Source organism: Entelurus aequoreus, linkage group LG17, assembly GCF_033978785.1.
Source record: "Entelurus aequoreus isolate RoL-2023_Sb linkage group LG17, RoL_Eaeq_v1.1, whole genome shotgun sequence".
NCBI classification, from domain to species: domain Eukaryota; kingdom Metazoa; phylum Chordata; class Actinopteri; order Syngnathiformes; family Syngnathidae; genus Entelurus; species Entelurus aequoreus.
In genome coordinates this window covers 21,030,681-21,050,765 of record NC_084747.1, presented here as the reverse complement: position 1 = coordinate 21,050,765, position 20,085 = coordinate 21,030,681, and the positions used below count along the sequence as shown (strand labels likewise).

The 20,085-nt window shown below is 37.4% G+C and overlaps 1 protein-coding gene across 2 annotated transcripts; it reads right to left on the bottom strand.

Moving 5' to 3' along the window:
• Positions 1-781: 781 nt before the first annotated feature.
• LOC133631921 (P2X purinoceptor 4-like) lies at positions 782-19,830 on the bottom strand. 2 transcript variants are annotated; one of them, XM_062024112.1, is made up of 13 exons: positions 19,640-19,830; positions 19,353-19,500; positions 18,880-18,951; positions 18,658-18,730; positions 13,120-13,216; positions 9,622-9,702; positions 6,597-6,651; positions 4,824-4,960; positions 3,945-4,035; positions 2,884-2,949; positions 1,543-1,647; positions 1,376-1,483; positions 782-1,310 (listed from the first exon to the last, which is right to left on the bottom strand). In XM_062024112.1, exons 1-13 carry the CDS (start codon positions 19,747-19,749, stop codon positions 810-812), a joined length of 1,644 nt encoding a protein of 547 aa, XP_061880096.1. In that variant the 5' UTR covers positions 19,750-19,830; the 3' UTR covers positions 782-809. The 2 variants fall into 2 exon arrangements, with proteins under 2 accessions (XP_061880096.1, XP_061880095.1); XM_062024111.1 differs by having other exon boundaries at positions 6,597-6,732; positions 19,640-19,828.
• Positions 19,831-20,085: the final 255 nt, after the last annotated feature.

Below are 20,085 nucleotides of genomic sequence, written 5' to 3'. Positions count from 1 at the left end.
TAATTGTATGTTGCTATCAAGCGTGAATATGGTGATACTGGGTGGTAACATGTTGGTACCTTGTGCTAAGAAGTGATAACAAGCAATACCAGGTGAAAAAACATTTTGATATCAGGTGTAAATTAATGACGATACTAGGTGGTAGCATGTCGATGTCCATTTTGAAAATGGCAATCCTGAGTGGTAACATGTTATCAAGTGTGAACATGGCGATACTGGGTTTAACATGTTGATATCAAGTGTGAATATGACGATACTGGGTGGTGGTATGTTGATATCAAGTGTGAATATGGCGATACTGGGTGGTAATATGTTGATATCAAGTGTGAATATGGCGATACTGGGTGGTAAAATGTTGATAAAAAGTGTGAATTAGGTGATACCAGGTGGTAACATGTTGATATCAAGCGATAACAGTGTTGATACTAGTTGCAAATACAGTATGTTGCTATCAAGCATGAATATGGTGATAACATGTTGATATCAAGTGTGAATATGGTGATACTGGGTGGTAACATGATATCAAGCATGATTTAGGTGATACTGGGTGGTAGCATGTTATCAAGCGTGAATATGGCGATACTGGGTGTCACATGTTGATATCAAGTATGAATTAGGTAGTACTGGGTGGTAACATGTCAAGTGGGAATATGGTGATACTGGGTGGTAACATATTGATATCCAGGGATACCATGTTGACCTTTAATGAACATGTGTTCCTAATGCAAAAGAGAAGCGAGTATCCTCTGGTGCGATACGATAAAGTCACGTGAAGACAAAAGCGGTCAAGAAGATTTTATTGGTGTTTTCTAGTCTTGTGTTGTTATGGCTGGGGCGGCGTTGGCGAGCGTGAAGCCGCTGTAGCGTCCGTCCGGGCTGGGGAACTCCTCCCTGATCCTGCCCACGCAGCAGCGAGGGATGGCGGGGCAGGTGGTGGCGGGCGGGACACCGAACCTCCAGGCCACGTACTGCTGGTAAGCGCAGTGTCGCAGGGTGGCGGTGCTGTGGCTGCGGGTGGCGGCGCTGCGGCGGGTGGCGGGCGCAGGAGACAAAGGGTCCCTGTAGAGAAGCAGCGCCTCCAGCAGGGGGCGATGTAACACCAGCCGCTCAAAGAGCGCAGACGAGGAGATGCAGGGACCCTCGCTCCGCCTGCAGCACAGCTCCTCCTGGGGGAGGGCGGAGGCGGTGCAGCGCCCACATCCACACCAAGATGGCCGCTCAAAGTCGGGTTTGGGGTCGGGCACGGGCCGAGGGTCAACTTGTGCTTGAAGAAGGACGGAGACCGCCATTGTCACGTGTCCCGCGTCCTCCTGGCGGGACAGGAAGCTCTTTAACGCCACCTAGTGGAGACGCCTCAGCACTACACTTTATTTACCCTTCTGGTCTCCACGGCAACCGTGTTGGCGTCCTGCAGGCGTCTCTTGAGGGACATTTTTACCACGCGGATGTGGTCTTGGTCCACGTAGGACACGCTCAGCACGCCCTGGGACAAAAACAGGCCTTGAAGACGACCACGCCCCCACGGCGCCATCAAGCCCTCACCTTCTTGCCGTCCTCCACTGACTCCACCTTCTTCTCACCGTAGTTCTGGCCCACGTCTGCAGAGTAGCAGCTGGTTTCGATCAACCAGTCCATCAGCACCGTCGTCTAGGCAACGGCACACAGGGGACGGTTAGCGCCTCCACCATCACAACACAGGAAGAACTTTCACAACAGGAAGCCTTTATTTGGGCATATGTCCATTTCAAGGTATACCAGGTGCTAGCATGTTAATATCAAAGAATACCAGGTGTTAGCATGTTGATATCAAGGGATACCAGGTGCTAGCATGTTGATATCAAGGGATACCAGGTGCTAACATGTTGATATTAGGGGATACGAGGTGCTAACATGTTGATATCAAGGGATACCAGGTGCTTGCATGTTGATATCAAGGGATACCAGGTGCTAACATGTTGATATTAGGGGATACCAGGAGCTAACATGTTGATATCAAGGGATACCAGGTGCTTGCATGTTGATATCAAGGGATACCAGGTGCTAACATGTTGATATTAGGGGACACAAGGTGCTAACATGTTGATATCAAGGGATGTCAGGTGCTAGCATTTTGATATCAAAGGATACCGGGTGTTAGCATGTTGATATCAAGGGATACCATGTGCTAACATGTTGATATTAGGGGATACGAGGTGATAACATGTTGATATCAAGGGATACCAGGTGCTTCAAGGGATACCAGGTGCTTGCATGTTGATATCAAGGGATACCAGGTGCTAGCATGTTGATATTAGGGGATACCAGGTGCTAACATGTTGATATCAAGGGATGTCAGGTGCTAGCATGTTGAGATCAAAGGATACCAGGTTCTAGTGTGTTGATATCAAGGGATATCAGGTGCTAACATGTTGATATCAAAGGATACCAGGTGCTAGCATGTTGATATCAAAGGATACCAGGTGCTAGCATGTTGATATCAAAGGAGACCAGGTGCTAGCATGTTGATATCAAGGGACACCAGGTGCTAGCAAAGTTGACATCAAGGGATACCAGGTGCTAGCATGTTGATATCAAGGGATACCAGGTGCTTGCATGTTGATATCACGGGATACCAGGTGCTAACATGTTGATATTAGGGATACCAGGTGCTAACATGTTGATATCAAGGGATACCAGGTGCTTGCATGGTGATGTCAAGGGATACCAGGTGCTAACATGTTGATATCAAGGGGTATACCCATGTACTACATACATCCATGTACCGCATATACCCATGTACTACATATATCCATGTACTACATATACACATGTACTACATATACCCATGTACTACATATACCTATGTACTACATATATGGGGTGTACTACACATTGTAGACTCACCAGAGCGTAGTAGGACAGTGTAGAGCCGATATAGACAACGAGCTGAATGATGCTGAACTTTCCTGCCTGGACAAAACAAAACAACACACTTGAAATTATATCAAGGATGACGTTTGCGATACTGAAATGAATAATTAAAGATGACGTGTGCAATACTGAAAAGATTAATTACGGATGACGTGTACGATACTGAAATTATTAATTAAGGATGACGTGTGCGATACTGAAATGATTAATTAAGAATGACGGGTACGATACTGAAGTGATTCATTAGGATAACGTGTGCGATACTAAAATGATTAATTAAGAATGACGTGTGCGATACTGAAATTATTCATTAAGAATGACGTGTGCGATACTGAAATGATTCATTCAGGATGACCGGTGCGATACTGAAATGAATAATTAAGGATGACATGTGCAATACTGAAATGATTCATTAAGGATGACGTGGGTGATACTGAAATTATTCATTAAGGATGACGTGTGCGATACGGAAATGAATAATTAAGGATGACGTCTGCGATACTGAAATTAATAATTAAGGATGAGGTGTGCAATACTGAAATGATTCATTAAAGATGACGTGTGATACTGAAGTGAATAATTAATGATGACGTGTGCGATACTGAAATTAATAATTAAGGGTACTGAAATGAATAATTAAGGATGACTCATGCGATACTGAAATTAATAATTAATGATGACGTGTGTAATACTGAAATGAATTATTAAGGATGACATGTGCGATACTGAAATTATTCATTAAGGATGACGTGTGCGATACTGAAATGAATTAAGGATGACGTCTGCGATACTGAAATGAATAATTAAGGATGAGGTGTGCAATACTGAAATGATTCATTAAAGATGACGTGTGATACTGAAGTGAATAATTAATGATGACGTGTGCGATACTGAAATTAATAATTAAGGGTACTGAAATGAATAATTAAGGATGACGCATGCGATACTGAAATTAATAATTAATGGTGACGTGTGTAATACTGAAATGAATTATTAAGGATGACATGTGCGATACTGATTCGAAATGTGAGCACCTGTCCAAAGACCAGGATGTCGAACCTGATGCCAAAAGCCTTGTAGAGCGTTCTCTCCTCCACGCCGTCCACCATGTTGTACTTTGCAAACCTGAACATGTGACATGTGTCATATTAATACAGTATGTCTGCTACAAGCATGCTGATATCATGTGGGAACATGGTGATACCAGACATGTCAATATCATGTGAGAATGTAATGGTACCAGACATGTTGATATCATGTGGGAATATTATGATTACTGACATGTTAATATCATTAAGATACCAGGTGCTAACATGTCGATATCAAGTGTAAATATGGTGATACTAGGTGCTAACAGGCCGATATCAAGTGTGAATATGGTGCTACCAGGTACTAACATGCTGATATCAAGTTTAGCTAGAGTGATACCAGGTACTAACATGTTAATATCAAGTTCAGCTAGAGTGATACCAGGTACTAACATTTTCATATCAAGTTTAGCTAGGGTGATACCAGGTACTAACATGTTAATATCAAGTTTAGCTAGAGTGCTACCAGTTGCATACATGTTGATATCAAGTTTAGCTAGGGTGATACTAGGTGCAAACATATTGATATCAAGTTTAGCTAGAGTTATACTATGTACTAACATGTTGATATCAAGTTTAGCTAGGGTGATTGATACCAGTTGCATACATGTTGATATCAAGTTTAGCTAGGGTGATACCAGTTGGAAACCTGTTGATATCAAGTTTATACTAGGTGCTAACATGTTGATATCGAGGTGCCAACAAATTGGTCGCAGTGGCACTTTGTGTTGCACTTTACATAACCATGTGACATGTGATGCTAAAAGTGACATCTTATTGGACCACTCTGAACACGTGATATCATCTATTGTGACGTCATAACACCTGAAGTTGAACCCGGGGTAGAGGGTCTTGTTGCTCTCATTCTCATCCAGCCTCCGGAAGGAGTACCTGGGCAGGCAGCGGCGCGTCAGAAGGTCCAGGTTGCAGTCCCATTTAATCTGGATGCCTATGACGCCCCCCTGTGGTCAACAATGCAAGTGCAACCAGTGCAGGCGATTTAGTATAGAATTTGCAATTTAAAAAAAACACTTCATTGTTTCAATGTGGCAAAAAGTCCTTGTTCTAATAGAATCTTAATAAATGCGTGTCACCTCCACAGCTATCTTGTTCTAATAGAATCTAAATAAATGCGTGTCACCTCCACGGCCATCTTGTTCTAATAGAATCTAAATAAATGCGTGTCACCTCCAAGGCTATCTTGTTTTAATAGAATCTAAATAAATGCGTGGCACCTCCACGGCTATCTTGTTCTAATAGAATCTAAATAAATGCGTGTCACCTCCACGGCCATCTTGTTCAAATAGAATCTAAATAAATGTGTGTCACCTCCACGGCCATCTTGTTCTAATAGAATCTAAATAAATGCGTGTCACCTCCACGGCCATCTTGGTCTAATAGAATCTAAATAAATGCATAGCACCTCCACGGCTATCTTGTTCTAACAGAATCTAAATAAATGCGTGTCACCTCCACGGCCATCTTGTTGTAATAGAATCTAAATAAATGCGTGTCACCTCCAAGGCTATCTTGTTTTAATAGAATCTAAATAAATGTGTGTCACCTCCACGGCCATCTTGTTCTAATAGAATCTAAATAAATGCGTGTCACTTCCACGGCCATATTGTTCTAATAGAATCTAAATAAATGTGTGTCACCTCCACGGCCATCTTGTTCTAATAGAATCTAAATAAATGCGTGTCACCTCCACGGCCATCTTGTTCTAATAGAATCTAAATAAATGTGTGTCACCTCCACGGCCATCTTGTTCTAAGAGAATCTAAATAAATGCATGGCACCTCCACGGCTATCTTGTTCTAACAGAATCTAAATAAATGCGTGTCACCTACACGGCTATCTTGTTCTTATAGAATCTAAATAAATGCGTGTCACCTCCACGGCCATCTTGTTCTAACAGAATCTAAATAAATGCGTGGCACCTCCACGACTATCTTGTTCTAATAGAATCTAAATAAATGCGTGTCACCTCCACGGCCATTTTGTTCTAATAGAATCTAAATAAATGCGTGTCACCTCCACGGCCATCTTGTTTTAATAGAATCTAAATAAATGCGTGTCACCTCCACAGCCATCTTGTTCTAATAGAATCTAAATAAATGCGTGTCACCTCCACGGCTATCTTGTTTTAATAGAATCTAAATAAATGCATGTCACCTCCACCACCATCTTGTTCTAATAGAATCTAAATAAATGTGTGTCACCTCCACGGCCATCTTGTTTTAATAGAATCTAAATAAATGCGTGTCACCTCCACGGCTATCTTGTTCTAATAGAATCTAAATAAATGTGTGTCACCTCCACGGCCATCTTGTTTTAATAGAATCTAAATAAATGCGTGTCACCTCCACAGCCATCTTGTTCTAATAGAATCTAAATAAATGCGTGTCACCTCCACGGCTATCTTGTTTTAATAGAATCTAAATAAATGCATGTCACCTCCACCACCATCTTGTTCTAATAGAATCTAAATAAATGTGTGTCACCTCCACGGCCATCTTGTTTTAATAGAATCTAAATAAATGCGTGTCACCTCCACGGCTATCTTGTTCTAATAGAATCTAAATAAATGTGTGTCACCTCCACGGCCATCTGAGAGAAGTTCTGCCCCGCCTGTCTCACCACATCTCCCAGTCTGAAGATGGGACACAAAGAGTCATTGGCACGCTGGCAACTCCTCAAGTAGGCGTCGTCCATCTCTGGAAGGATGTTCCTTCTACAAGACATATTTGTTATTGTTATGATATGGTAGATGATTTTTGTTATGATATGGTACATGGTATTTGTTATGATTGATATGGTAGATAACATGTGTTATGACATGGTAGATGACATTTGTTATGATATGGTAGATGACATTTGTTATGATATGGTAGATGACATTTGTTATCATATGGTAGATGTTATTTGTTATTGATATGATGGATGATATTAGTTATATGGTAGATGACATTTGTTATGATATGGTAGATAAGTGTTATGATATAATAGATGACATTTGTTATGATATGGTAGATGACATTTGTTATGATATGGTAGATGATATTTGTTATGATATGGTAGATATTTGTTATTGATATGATGGATGATATTAGTTATATGGTAGATGACATTTGTTATGATATGGTAGATGACACTTGTTATGATATGGTAGATGATATTTGTTATGATATGGTAGATGATATTTGTTATTGATATGATGGATGATATTAGTTATATGGTAGATGACATTTGTTATGATATGGTAGATGATAAGTGTTATGATATGATAGATGACATTTGTTATGACATGGTAGATGACATTTGTTATGATATGGTAGATGATAAGTGTTATGATATGATAGATGACATTTTTTATGATATGGTAGATGACATTTGTTATGACATGGTAGATGACATTTGTTATGACATGGTAGATGACATTTGTTATGAAATGGTATTTGTTATGATATGGTAGATGACATTTGTTATGACATGGTGGATGACATTTGTTATGATATGGTAGATGACATTTGTTATGATATGGTAGATGATATTTGTTATTGATATGATGGATGATATGTTATATGGTAGATGACATTTGTTATGATATGGTAGATGATATTTGTTATGACATGGTAGATGATATTTGTTTTGACATGGTAGATGATATTTGTTTTGACATGGTAGATGATATTTGTTTTGACATGGTAGATGATATTTGTTATGACATGGTAGATGACATTTGTTATGATATGGTAGATGACATTTGTTATGACATGGTAGATGACATTTGTTATGACATGGTAGATGACATTTGTTATGATATGGTAGATGGTATTTGTTATGATATGGTGGATGACATTTGTTATGACATGGTAGATGACATTTTTTATATGGTAGATGATATTTGTTATGATATGGTAGATGACATTTGTTATGATATGGTAGATGATATTTCTTATGATATGATGGATGATATTAGTTATATGGCAGATGACATTTGTTATGATATGGTAGATGATATTTGTTATGTTATGGTAGATGACATTTGTTATGACATGGTAGATATTTGTTATGACATGGTAGATGACAATTCTTATGATATGGTAGATGGTATTTGTTATGATATGGTAGATGACATTTGTTATGACATGGTAGATGACAGTTGTTATGACATGGTAGATGACATTTGTTATGACATGGTAGATGACATTTGTTATATGGTGGATGGTATTTGTTATGACATGGTAGATGACATTTGTTATGACATGGTAGATGACATTTTTAATATGGTAGATGATATTTGTTATGATATGGTAGATGATATTTGTTTTTGATATGATAGATGATATTAGTTATGTGGCAGATGACATATGTTATGATATGGTAGATGATATTTGTTATGTTATGGTAGATGAAATTTGTTATGACATGGTAGATGACATTTGTTATGATATGGTAGATGATATTTGTTATGATATTGTAGATATTTGTTATGATATGGTAGATATTTGTTATTATATGGTAGATTATATTTGTTATATGGTAGATATTTGTTATGATATGGTAGATGATATTTGTTATTGATATGATAGATGATATTAGTTATGTGGCAGATGACATATGTTATGATATGGTAGATGATATTTGTTATGTTATGGTAGATGACATTTGTTATGACATGGTAGATGACATTTGTTATGATATAGTAGATGATATTTGTTATGATATGGTAGATAATTGTTATGACATGGTAGATATTAGTTATATGGTAAATGATATTTGTTATGATATGGTAGATTATGTTATATGGTAGATGATATTTGTTACGATATGGTAGATATTTGTTATGATATGGTAGATGATATTTGTTATGATATTGTAGATATTTGTTATATGGTAGATTATATTTGTTATTATATGGTAGATTATATTTGTTATATGGTAGATGATATTTGTTATGATATGGTAGATATTTGTTATGACATGGTAGATATTTGTTATATGGTAGATGATATTTGTTATATGGTAGATGATATGTTATATGGTAGATATTTGTTATATTTGTTATCATATGGTAGATATTTGTTACGATGTGGTAGATGATATTTGTTATGTAATGGTAGATGATAATTGTTATGATATGGTAGATATTTGTTATGACATGGTAGATATCTGGTATTTGTTATGATATGGTAAATGACATTTGTTATGATATGGTAGATGACATTTGTTATGACATGGTAGATGATATTTGTTATGATATGGTAGAGGATATTTGTTATGACATGGTAGATGATATGTGTTATATGGTAGATGATATTTGTTATGATATGGTAGATTATATTTGTTATGATATGGTAGATAATTGTTATGACATGGTAGATGATATTTGTTATGATATGGGAGATTATATTTGTTATGACATGGTAGGTGATATGGTAGGTTATATTTGCTATGACATGGTAGATGATATTGATATGATGGCCGAAGGGAATAAGCGGTAGAAAATGGGTGGATGATATTTGTTATTGATATGGTAGATATTTGTTATTATGTGGTAGATGATATTAGTTATGATGGATCTTTACACAACACTCACACTTGGGATAAAAAGCTTCACCTGATGAAGTTGAAAGCGGGAAAGCGAATGTTGTTTTTGATGAGCACCGTGAAGTTCTCAGCTGACGCCAACACAGCGGGCCTGCATACCACATTCATGTTAGCATGCTAGCCTACTGGAGGTTGCTTACAGCCACAGCTATGAATGCTATATTTGTTTTATTTGTTAACCAGGCACTAATACTTCACCTTATAGACGATCCACCTGGAAACTATCGGAAATTATTGAAGAGAGGAAAATGTTATCCATGCACATTATAAGTCTACCTTTACAAACATGCTGATATCACATGATACCAGGTACAAACATGATATCAAGTTTGAATATGGTGATACCAAGTACAAACATGTTGATATCACATGATACCAGGTACAATCATGATGATATCAAGTTTGAATATGGTAACACCAAGTGCAAACACGTTGATATCACATGATACCAGGTACAACCATGATATCAAGTTTGAATATGGTGATACCAAGTACAAACATGTTGATATCACATGATACCAAGTACAAACATGTCGATATCAAGTTTGAATCTGTACCTGATATCAAGGTATACCAGGTGCTTACATGTTGATATCATGCGATACCAGTCACAAACATGATAGCAAAGTGCCACCATGCTGTTTAAATATATTAAGACCAGGTGTGTTGGTGCTAACATGTAGATACCAGGTACAAATATATTGATATCAAAGCTTACTATGAGGATGCAAAGTGATAACATATTGACACCATGTGCAAACAGGTTGATACAAATGGATACTAGTTGGAAACATTGATGTTTAAAGATGGTGATACCAGGTACGAACATGTCGATTTCATGTGATGTTGATATCAAATTAGAAAATGGTGATACCAGGTGCTAACATGTCAATATTTTCCAATGCCAGTTACAAACATGTTTTTAAATTAGAACATGGTGATACCAGGTACGAACATGTTACTAACATGTGATACCAGTTGAAAATATGTTGATATCAAATTACAACATGGTGATACCAGGTGCAAACATGTTGATATCATGTGATGCCAGTTCTAAAGATGTTCATACAATGTTTAAACAAGGTGATGCCAGGTGCTAACATGTTGATAAAATTTGATACCGGTTACAATCATGTTGACATCATGTTTAAATATGGTAATACAAAGAGCTGACATGTTGATATCATCCGATGCCAGTAACAAATGTGATGATACGAGGTGCTAACATGTTGATATTATGTGATCCTAGTAACAAACATGTTGGTTTTAAATTAGAACATGGTGATACCAGGTACTAACATGTTGATATCATGTGATACCAGTTACAAATATGTTGAAATCAAATTAGAAAATGGTGATACCAGGTGCTTACATGTTGATATCATGTGATGCCAGTTATAAACATGTTCATATCATGTTTAAACAAGGTGATGCCAGGTGCTAACATGTTGATATCATTTGATACCAGTTACAATCATGTTTATATCAAATTAGAAAATGGTGATACCAGGTGATAACATGTTGATATTATGTGACCCTGTAACAAATATAATGATATCAAATTAGAACGTGGTGATACCAGGTACTAACATGTTGATATCATGTGATACCAGTTACAAATATGTTGATATCAAAGTAGAAAATGGTGATACCAGGTGCTAACATGTTGATATTATGTGATCCCGTTACAAATATGTTGATATCAAATTACAAAATGGTGATACCAGGTGCTAACATGTTGATATTATGTGATCCCAGTAACAAACATGTTGATATCAAATTAGAACATGGTTATACCAGGTACTAACATGTTAATATCATGTGATACCAGTTACAAATATGTTGATATCAAATTACAAAATGGCGATACCAGGTGCTAACATGTTGATATTATGTGACCCTGTAACGAACATATTGATATCAAATTAGAACATGGTGATACCAGGTACTAGCATGTTGATATCATGTGATACCAGTTACAAATATGTTGATATCAAGGTAGAAAATGGTGATACCAGGTGCTAACATGTTGATGTTATGTGATCCCATAACAAATATGTTGATATCAAATTACAAAATGGTGATACCAGGTGCTAACATGTTGATATTATGTGATCCCAGTAACAAACATGTTGATATCAAATTAGAACACGGTGATACCAGGTGCTAACACGTTGATATTATGTGATCCTAGTAACAAACATGTTGATATCAAATTAGAACATGGTGATACCAGGTACTAACATGTTGATATCATGTGATACCAGTTACAAATATGTTGAAATCAAATTAGAAAATGGTGATACCAGGTGCTTACATGTTGATACCATGTGATGCCAGTTATAAACATGTTCATATCATGTTTAAACAAGGTGATGCCAGGTGCTAACGTGTTGATATCATTTGATACCAGTTACAATCATGTTGATACCATGTTTAAACATGGTAATACAAAGTGCTGACATGTTGATATCATCCGATGCCAGTAACAAACGTAATGATACGAGGTGCTAACATGTTGATATTATGTGATCCCAGTAACAAACATGTTGATATCAAATTTGAACATGGTGATATCAGGTGCTAACATGTTGATATTGTGAGCCCAGTAACAAACACGTTGATATTAAATTAGAACATGGTGATACCAGGTGCTAACATGTCAATATCATGTGATACCAGTTACAAATATGTTGATATCAAATTAGAAAATGGTGATACCAGGTGCTTACATGTCGATATCATGTGATGCCAGTTAAAAAAATTTCATATCATGTTAAAACAAGGTGATGCCAGGTGCTAACGTGTTGATATCATTTGATACTAGTTACAATCATGTTGATATCATGTTTAACATGGTAACACAAAGTGCTGACATGTTGATATTATCCGATGCCAGTAACAAACATGTTATGTTTAAACATGGTGATACCAGGTGCTATTATGTTGATATTATGTGATCCCAGTAACAAACATGTTGATATCAAATTAGAACATGGTTATACCAGGTACTAACATGTTGGTATTATGTGATCCCGTTACAAATAGGTTGATATCAAATTATAAAATGGTGATACCAGGTGCTAACAAATTGATATTATGTGATCCCAGTAACAAACATGTTGATATTAAATTAGAACATGGTTATACCAGGTACTAACATGTTGATATCATGTGATACCAGTTAAAAATATGTTGATATCAAATTACAAAATGGTGATACCAGGTGCTAACATGTTGATATTATGTGATCCCAGTAACAAACATGTTGATATCAAATTAGAATATGGTTATACCATGTACCAACATGTTGATATCATGTGATACCAGTTAAAAATATGATGATATCAAATTAGAAAATGGTGATATCAGGTGATAACATGTTGAAATTATGTGATCCCAGTAACAAACATGTTGATATCAAATTAGAACATGGTGATACCAGGTGTTGACATGTCGATATCATGTGATGCCACTTTAGAGTTTCTAATGCAAACAGGAAGTGTACCTTGGAGGACGAGTCTTGGTCTCGATGGGACACCAAGCAGTCACCTCACACGTCCTCGTCAACGCGTCAAACTTCACGCACGATCCCGTCTGGATTCCTGGGGGAGGACAGCTTGATCCATTCTGATACAGGTAGTAGTAAAAGTAGTGACCATTCTGATACAGGTAGTAGTAAAAGTAGTGATCGTTCTGATACAGGTAGTAGTAAAAGTAGTGATCGTTCTGATACAGGTAGTGGTAAAAGTAGTGATCATTCTGATACAGGTAGTAATGAAAGTAGTGACCGTTCTGATACAGGTAGTAGTAAAAGTAGTGATCATTTTGATACAGGTAGTAGTAAATGTAGTGACTGTTCTGATACAGGTAGTAGTGAAAGTAGTGACCGTTCTGATACAGGTAGTAGTGAAAGTAGTGACCATTTTGATACAGGTAGTAGTAAAAGTAGTGACCATTCTGATACAAGTAGTAGGAAAAGTAATGATCATTCTGATACAGGTAGTAGGAAAAGTAGTGATCTTTCTGATACAGGTAGTAGTAAAAGTAGTGACCATTCTGATACAAGTAGTAGGAAAAGTAATGATCATTCTGATACAGGTAGTAGGAAAAGTAGTGATCTTTCTGATACAGGTAGTAGTAAAAGTAGTGACCATTCTGATACAGGTAGTAGTTAAAGTAGTGACCATTTTGATACTGGTAGTAGGAAAAGTAATGATCATTCTGATACAGGTAGTAGGAAAAGTGGTGATCTTTCTGATACAGGTAGTAGTAAAAGTAGTGACCATTTTGATACAAGTAGTAGTAAAAGTAATGATCATTCTGATACAGGTAGTAGTAAAAGTAGTGACCATTCTGATACAGGTAGTAGTAAAAGTAGTGATCATTCTGATACAGGTAGTAACAAAAGTAATGATCTTTCTGATACAGGTAGTAGTGAAAGTAGTGACCATTTTGATACAGGTAGTAGGAAAAGTAATGATCATTCTGATACAGGTAGTAGTAAAAGTAGTGACCATTCTGATACAGGTAGTAGTAAAAGTAGTGATCGTTCTGATACAGGTAGTAGTAAAAGTAGTGACCATTCTGATACAGGTAGTAGTAAAAGTAGTGACCATTCTGATACAGGTAGTAGTAAAAGTAGTGATCATTCTGATACAGGTAGTAGTGAAAGTAATGATCTTTCTGATACAGGTAGTAGTGAAAGTAGTGACCATTTTGATACAGGTAGTAGGAAAAGTAATGATCATTCTGATACAGGTAGTAGTAAAAGTAGTGACCATTCTGATACAGGTAGTAGTAAAAGTAGTGACCGTTCTGATACAGGTAGTAGTAAAAGTAGTGACCATTCTGATACAGGTAGTAGTAAAAGTAGTGACCATTCTGATACAGGTAGTAGTAAAAGTAGTGATCGTTCTGATACAGGTAGTAGTAAAAGTAGTGATCATTCTGATACAGGTAGTAATAAAAGTACTGACCGTTCTGATACAGGTAGTAGTGAAAGTAGTGACCGTTCTGATACAGGTAGTAGTGAAAGTAGTGACCATTTTGACACAGGTAGTAGTAAAAGTAGTGACCGTTCTGATACAGGTAGTAGTGAAAGTAGTGACCATTTTGATACAGGTAGTAGTAAAAGTAGTGATCATTCTGATACAAGTAGTCGTAAAAGTAGTGACCATTATGATACAGGTAGTAGTAAAATTAGTTGTAAAAATAGTATAAGTTCTACAAGTAGTAGTAATAGTAGTAGTAATCTAAAACCCAAAAGCAGTGAAGTTGTCACGTTGTGTAAATGGTAAATAAAAACAGAATACGATGATTTGCAAATCCTTTTCAACTTATATTCAATTGAATAGACTGCAAAGACAAGACATTTACTGTTATATTATATTAGCTCATTTGGAATTTGATGCCTGCAACATGTTTCAAAAAAGCTGGCACAAGTGGCAAAAAAGACTGAGAAAGTTGAGGAATGCTTATCAAACACTTATTAGGAACATCCCACAGGTGAACAGGCTAATTGGGAACAGGTGGGTGCCATGATTGGGTATAAAAGCAGCTTCCATGAAATGCTCAGTCATTCACAAACAAGGATGGGGCGAGGGTCACCACTTTGTCAACAAATGCGTGAGCAAATTGTTTAAGAACAACATTTGTCAACCAGCTATTGCAAGGAATTAAGGGATTTCACCATCTACGCTCAGTTATATCATCAAAAGGTTCAGAGAATCTGGAGAGATCACTGCATGTAAGCCATGATATTACAGACCTTGGATCCCTCAGGCGGTACTGCATCAAAAAGCGACATCAGTGTGTAAAGGATATCACCACATGGGCTGAGGAACACTTCAGAAAACCACTGTCAGTAACTACAGTTGGTCGCTACATCTGTAAGTGCAAGTTAAAACTCTACTATGCAAAGCCAAAGCCATTTATCAACAACACCCAGAAACGCTTCGCTGGGCCTGAGCTCATCTAAGATGGACTGATGCAAAGTGGAAAAGTGTTCTGTGGTCTGACGAGTCCACATTTCAAATTGTTTTTGGAAACTGTGGACGTCGTGTCCTCCGGACCAAAGAGGAAAAGAACCATCCGGACTGTGCAAAGTGTAAAAGGCAGCATCTGGGAGGGTATGGGGGTGTATTAGTGCCCAAGGCATGGGTAACTTACACATCTGTGAAGGCGCCATTAATGCTGAAAGGTACATACAGGTTTTGGAGCAACATATGTTGCCATCCAAGCAATGTTATCATGGACGCCCCTGCTTATTTCAGCAAGACAATGCCAAGCCACGTGTTACAACAGCGTGGCTTCATAGTAAAAGAGTGCAGGTACTAGACTGGCCTGCCTGTAGTCCAGACCTGTCTCCCATTGAAAATGTGTGGCGCAATATGAAGCCTAAAATAGCAGAAGGGAGACTGTTGAACAACTTAAGCTGTACATCAAGCAAGAATGGGAAATAATTCCACTTGAAAAATGTGTCTCCTCAGTTCCCAAACATTTACTGAGTGTTGTTAAAAGGAAAGGCCATGTAACACAGTGGTAAAAATGCCCCTGTGACAACTTTTTTGCAATGTGTTGCTGCCATTAAATTCTAATTTCATGATTATTTGCAAAAAATAACAAAGTTTCTCAGTGTGAACATTAAATATCTTGTCTTTGCAGTCTATTCAGTTGAATATAAGTTGAAAAGGATTAGCAAATCATTGTATTCTGTTTTTATTTACCATTTACACAACGTGACAACTTCACTGCTTTTGGCTCTTGTAGAAGTGGTAAAAGTAGTAGTAGTAGTAATACTTTTTTTTTTTTTTAATTGAATTTAATTATATTTATATAGCGCTTTTCTCTAGTGACTCAAAGCGCTTTTACATAGTGAAACCCAATATCTAAGTTACATTTAAAGCAGTGTGGGTGGCACTGGGAGCAGGTGGGTAAAGTGTCTTGCCCAAGGACACAACGGCAGTGACTAGGATGGCGGAGCGAGGTTCGAACCTGGAACCCTCAAGTTGCTGGCACGGCCACTCTGCCAACCGAGCTATACCATAAAAGTAGTAGTAGTACAAGTAGTAGTAGTAGTACAAGTAGTAGTAGTAGTCAAAGTAGTAGTCAAAGTAGTACTAGTAAAAGTAGTAGTAGTCAAAGTAGTAGTTGTAGTAGTACTAGTAAAAGTATTAGTAGTCAAAGTAGTAGTACTAGTAAAAGTAATAGTAGTAGTAGCCATAGTAGTCAAGGTAGTAGTAGTAGTAGTACTAGTAATAGTAGTAGTAGTCAAAGTAGTTGTAGTAGTAGTAGTAGTACTGGTAAAAGTAATAGTAGTAGTAGTCGTCAAAGTGGTAGTAGTAATAGTAATAGTAGTAATAGTAATAGTAGTAGTCATAGTAGTAGTCAAATTAATAGTACTACTGGTCAAAGTAGTAGTACTAGTAAAAGTAATAGTAGTACAAGTAGTAGTAGTAGTACTAGTAAAAATAGTTGTAGTACAAGTAAATGTAATCGTAGTACGGGTAAAATTAATAGTCAAAGTAGTAGTAGTAGTCAAAGTAATAGCAGTACTAGTAAAATTAATAGTAGTACTAATAAAAGTAATAGTAATCATAATAGTCGTAGTAGTAGTAAAAGTAATAGTAGTCATAGTAGTACTAGTAAAAGTAGTAGTAGTAGTAGTAGTAGTCAGTAGTAGTAAAAGTAATAGTAGTAGTAGTCATAGCTGTAGTAGTACTAGTAAGAGTATTAGTAGTACAAGTAGTAGTAGTCAAAGTAGTAGTAGTACTAGTAAAATTAATAGCAGTAGTAGTACTAGTAAAGGTAATAGTACAAGTAGTAGTTGTCAACGTAGTAGTAGAACTAGTAATAATAATAGTAGTAGTACAAGTAATATAAGTACTAGTAAAAGTAATAGTAGTACAAGTGGTAGTCAAAGTGGTAGTAGTATCAATCAATCAATCAATGTTTATTTATGTAGCCCTGAATCACAAGTAGTAGTCAATGTAGTAGTAAAAGTAATAGTAGTACAAGTAGTAGTAGTAGTCAAAGTAGTAGTACTAGGGATGTCCGATAATATCGGACTGCCGATATTATCGGCCGATAAATGCTTTAAAATGTAATATCGTAAATGATCAGTATCGGTTTCAAAATTATCGGTTTCAAAAAGTAAAATGTACGGACGTAAGGAGAAGTACAGAGCGCCAATAAACCTTAAAGGCACTGCCTTTGCGTGCCGGCCCAGTCACATAATATCTTCGGCTTTTCACACACACAAGTGAATGCCATGCATACTTGGTCAACAGCCATACAGGTCACACTGAGGGTGTCCGTATAAACAACTTTAACACTGTTACAAATATTCGCCACACTGTGAACCCACACCAAACAAGAATGACAAACACATTTCGGGAGAACATCCGCACCGTAACACAACACAAACACAACAGAACAAATACCCAGAACCCCTTGCAGCACTAACTCTTCCGGGACGCTACAATATACACACCCTGCTAACCCCCTACCCTCAACCTCCTCATGCTCTCTTATGGAGAGCATGTCCCAAATTCCAAGCTGCTGTTTTGAGGCACGTTAAAAAAAATAATGCACTTTGTGACTTCAATAATAAATATGGCAGTGCCATGTTGGCACTTTTTTCCACAACTTGAGTTGATTTATTGTGTAAAACCTTGTTACATTGTTTAATGCATCCAGCGGGGCATCGCAACAAAATTAGGCATAATAAAGTGTTAATCCCACGACTGTATATATCGCATCGGTTGATATCGGAATCGGTAATTAAGAGTTGGACAATATCGGAATATCGGATATCGGCAAAAAAGCCATTATCGGACATCTCTAAGTAGTACTAGTAAAAGTAATAGTAGTAGTAAAAGTAATAGTAGTAGTAAAAGTAATAGTAGTAGTAAAAGTGATACTAGTACTAGTAAAAGTAATAATAGTACAACTAGTAGTCAAAGTAGTAGTAGTAAAAGTAGTAGTAGTAAAAGTAGTAGCAGTAGTAAAGTACTAGTAGTACTAGTAAAAGTACTAGTAGTACCGTTGCTGTGTTGGCTCCAGGTGCTTGTATCACAGTCGTTGTCATGACGACACAGGCGGCCGCTGACAGGAGGCTGAAGACAAAAAAGAAAAAGGACAAAAAGTTTGATGATGATGAAGATGATGATGAAGGTAATGAAGATGAAAGTAATGAAGATGAAGGTGATGAAGATGATGAAGATGATGATAAAGATGAAGGTGAAGATGAAGAGTAAAGGTGCACCTCAGGGCAGCGTCCTTGTTTCTGTTTGTTTGTCACGATCACGTTGGTCACTACTAAGAAGGACTTTTTGTCCTACCAGGAAACACACACACACACACACACACACACACACACACACACACACACACACACACACACACACAATAAACTACTGTCTGTCTGTGTGTCAGTGTGTTGCCATGGAAACACAAATGTCATCCCACACAAGGCAGTGTCACACACAATCACACTATTCATCATGATTGTGAAGAAGAAATAGTAACAATTACATCATTTTCATACACTTTTAAAATATGACCAATGATAGAAATGATCACTTTTAAAATGAGATCAATAATAGAAATGATGACTTTTAAAATGAGATCAATAGAAATGATCACTTTTAAAATGAGATCAATAACAGAAATGATGACTTTTAAAATGAGATCAATAACAAACATGAGCATCATCAACAGAGTCACGTGTTCTTTCACCTGCGACGGTCCGCTGTAGTCGGCCACATCCCAGACCACGCCCCCCTGGCCGGGCAGGTGCATCTGGGCCACGCCCTTCACCTTGGCGGTGACGGAGCTGACCACCTGATCAAAGTGTTGGTACTTCCGGTTCCACAACATCACCAAGCTGACACGCGCACACAAGTCTGATTTGTAAATTCAACTTTTTAATCAGTGACACGTGTTCTACATTCACGCTAATTAGCATCAATCAATGAATGTATGAATGGATGAATGATGTATGCATGTGTGAATGTGTGTCTGACCAGATGCCGAGCAGGATGGTTGCGTTCAGGCTCCACTTCAGCGACCCCAGCCGCACGCTGTGGATCCGAACCAGCTTGTTGGTCTCGTACGTGCACAGTGCGCAAGCCATGGCGGGTGCGCGCTCCTGCTCGCGTGCACGAGGAGTGCTCCTCTTCCGGCCCTGCAGGCGGGTCACGTGTCCTGGGGAGCTACGTCATCACGCGCGTTTGATTGGCAGGATGCGGAAGCGTTTGTAAATTAAGTTTCAATTAAATGAATCCTAAATCCATCAGTTTGACCGTTTTTAAGATAAATTAAGGTTAATCTGCTCTTAAATATATAAATTTTTAATCATTTTTAAGTTAAGTTAATTTGCTTTTAAATGTATCATACTTTTATCAATTTTAAAATAATTTTATGTTAATTTGCTCTTAAATGTATATTTTTAGCTTTTTTAAGTCAATTT

Excerpts from the sequence above, each read along its gene's own strand:
- LOC133631921 (XM_062024111.1), bottom strand. The coding sequence starts at position 19,749 with ATGGCTTGCGCACTGTGCACGTACGAGACCAACAAGCTGGTTCGGATC. Across the intron at positions 2,950-3,944 it reads ACATCCTGGTCTTTGGACAG|GCAGGAAAGTTCAGCATCAT; the intron begins GTGCTCACATTT and ends TGTTTTGTCCAG. Across the intron at positions 1,311-1,375 it reads TTGCCGTGGAGACCAGAAGG|GAGGACGCGGGACACGTGAC; the intron begins GTAAATAAAGTG and ends CTGTCCCGCCAG.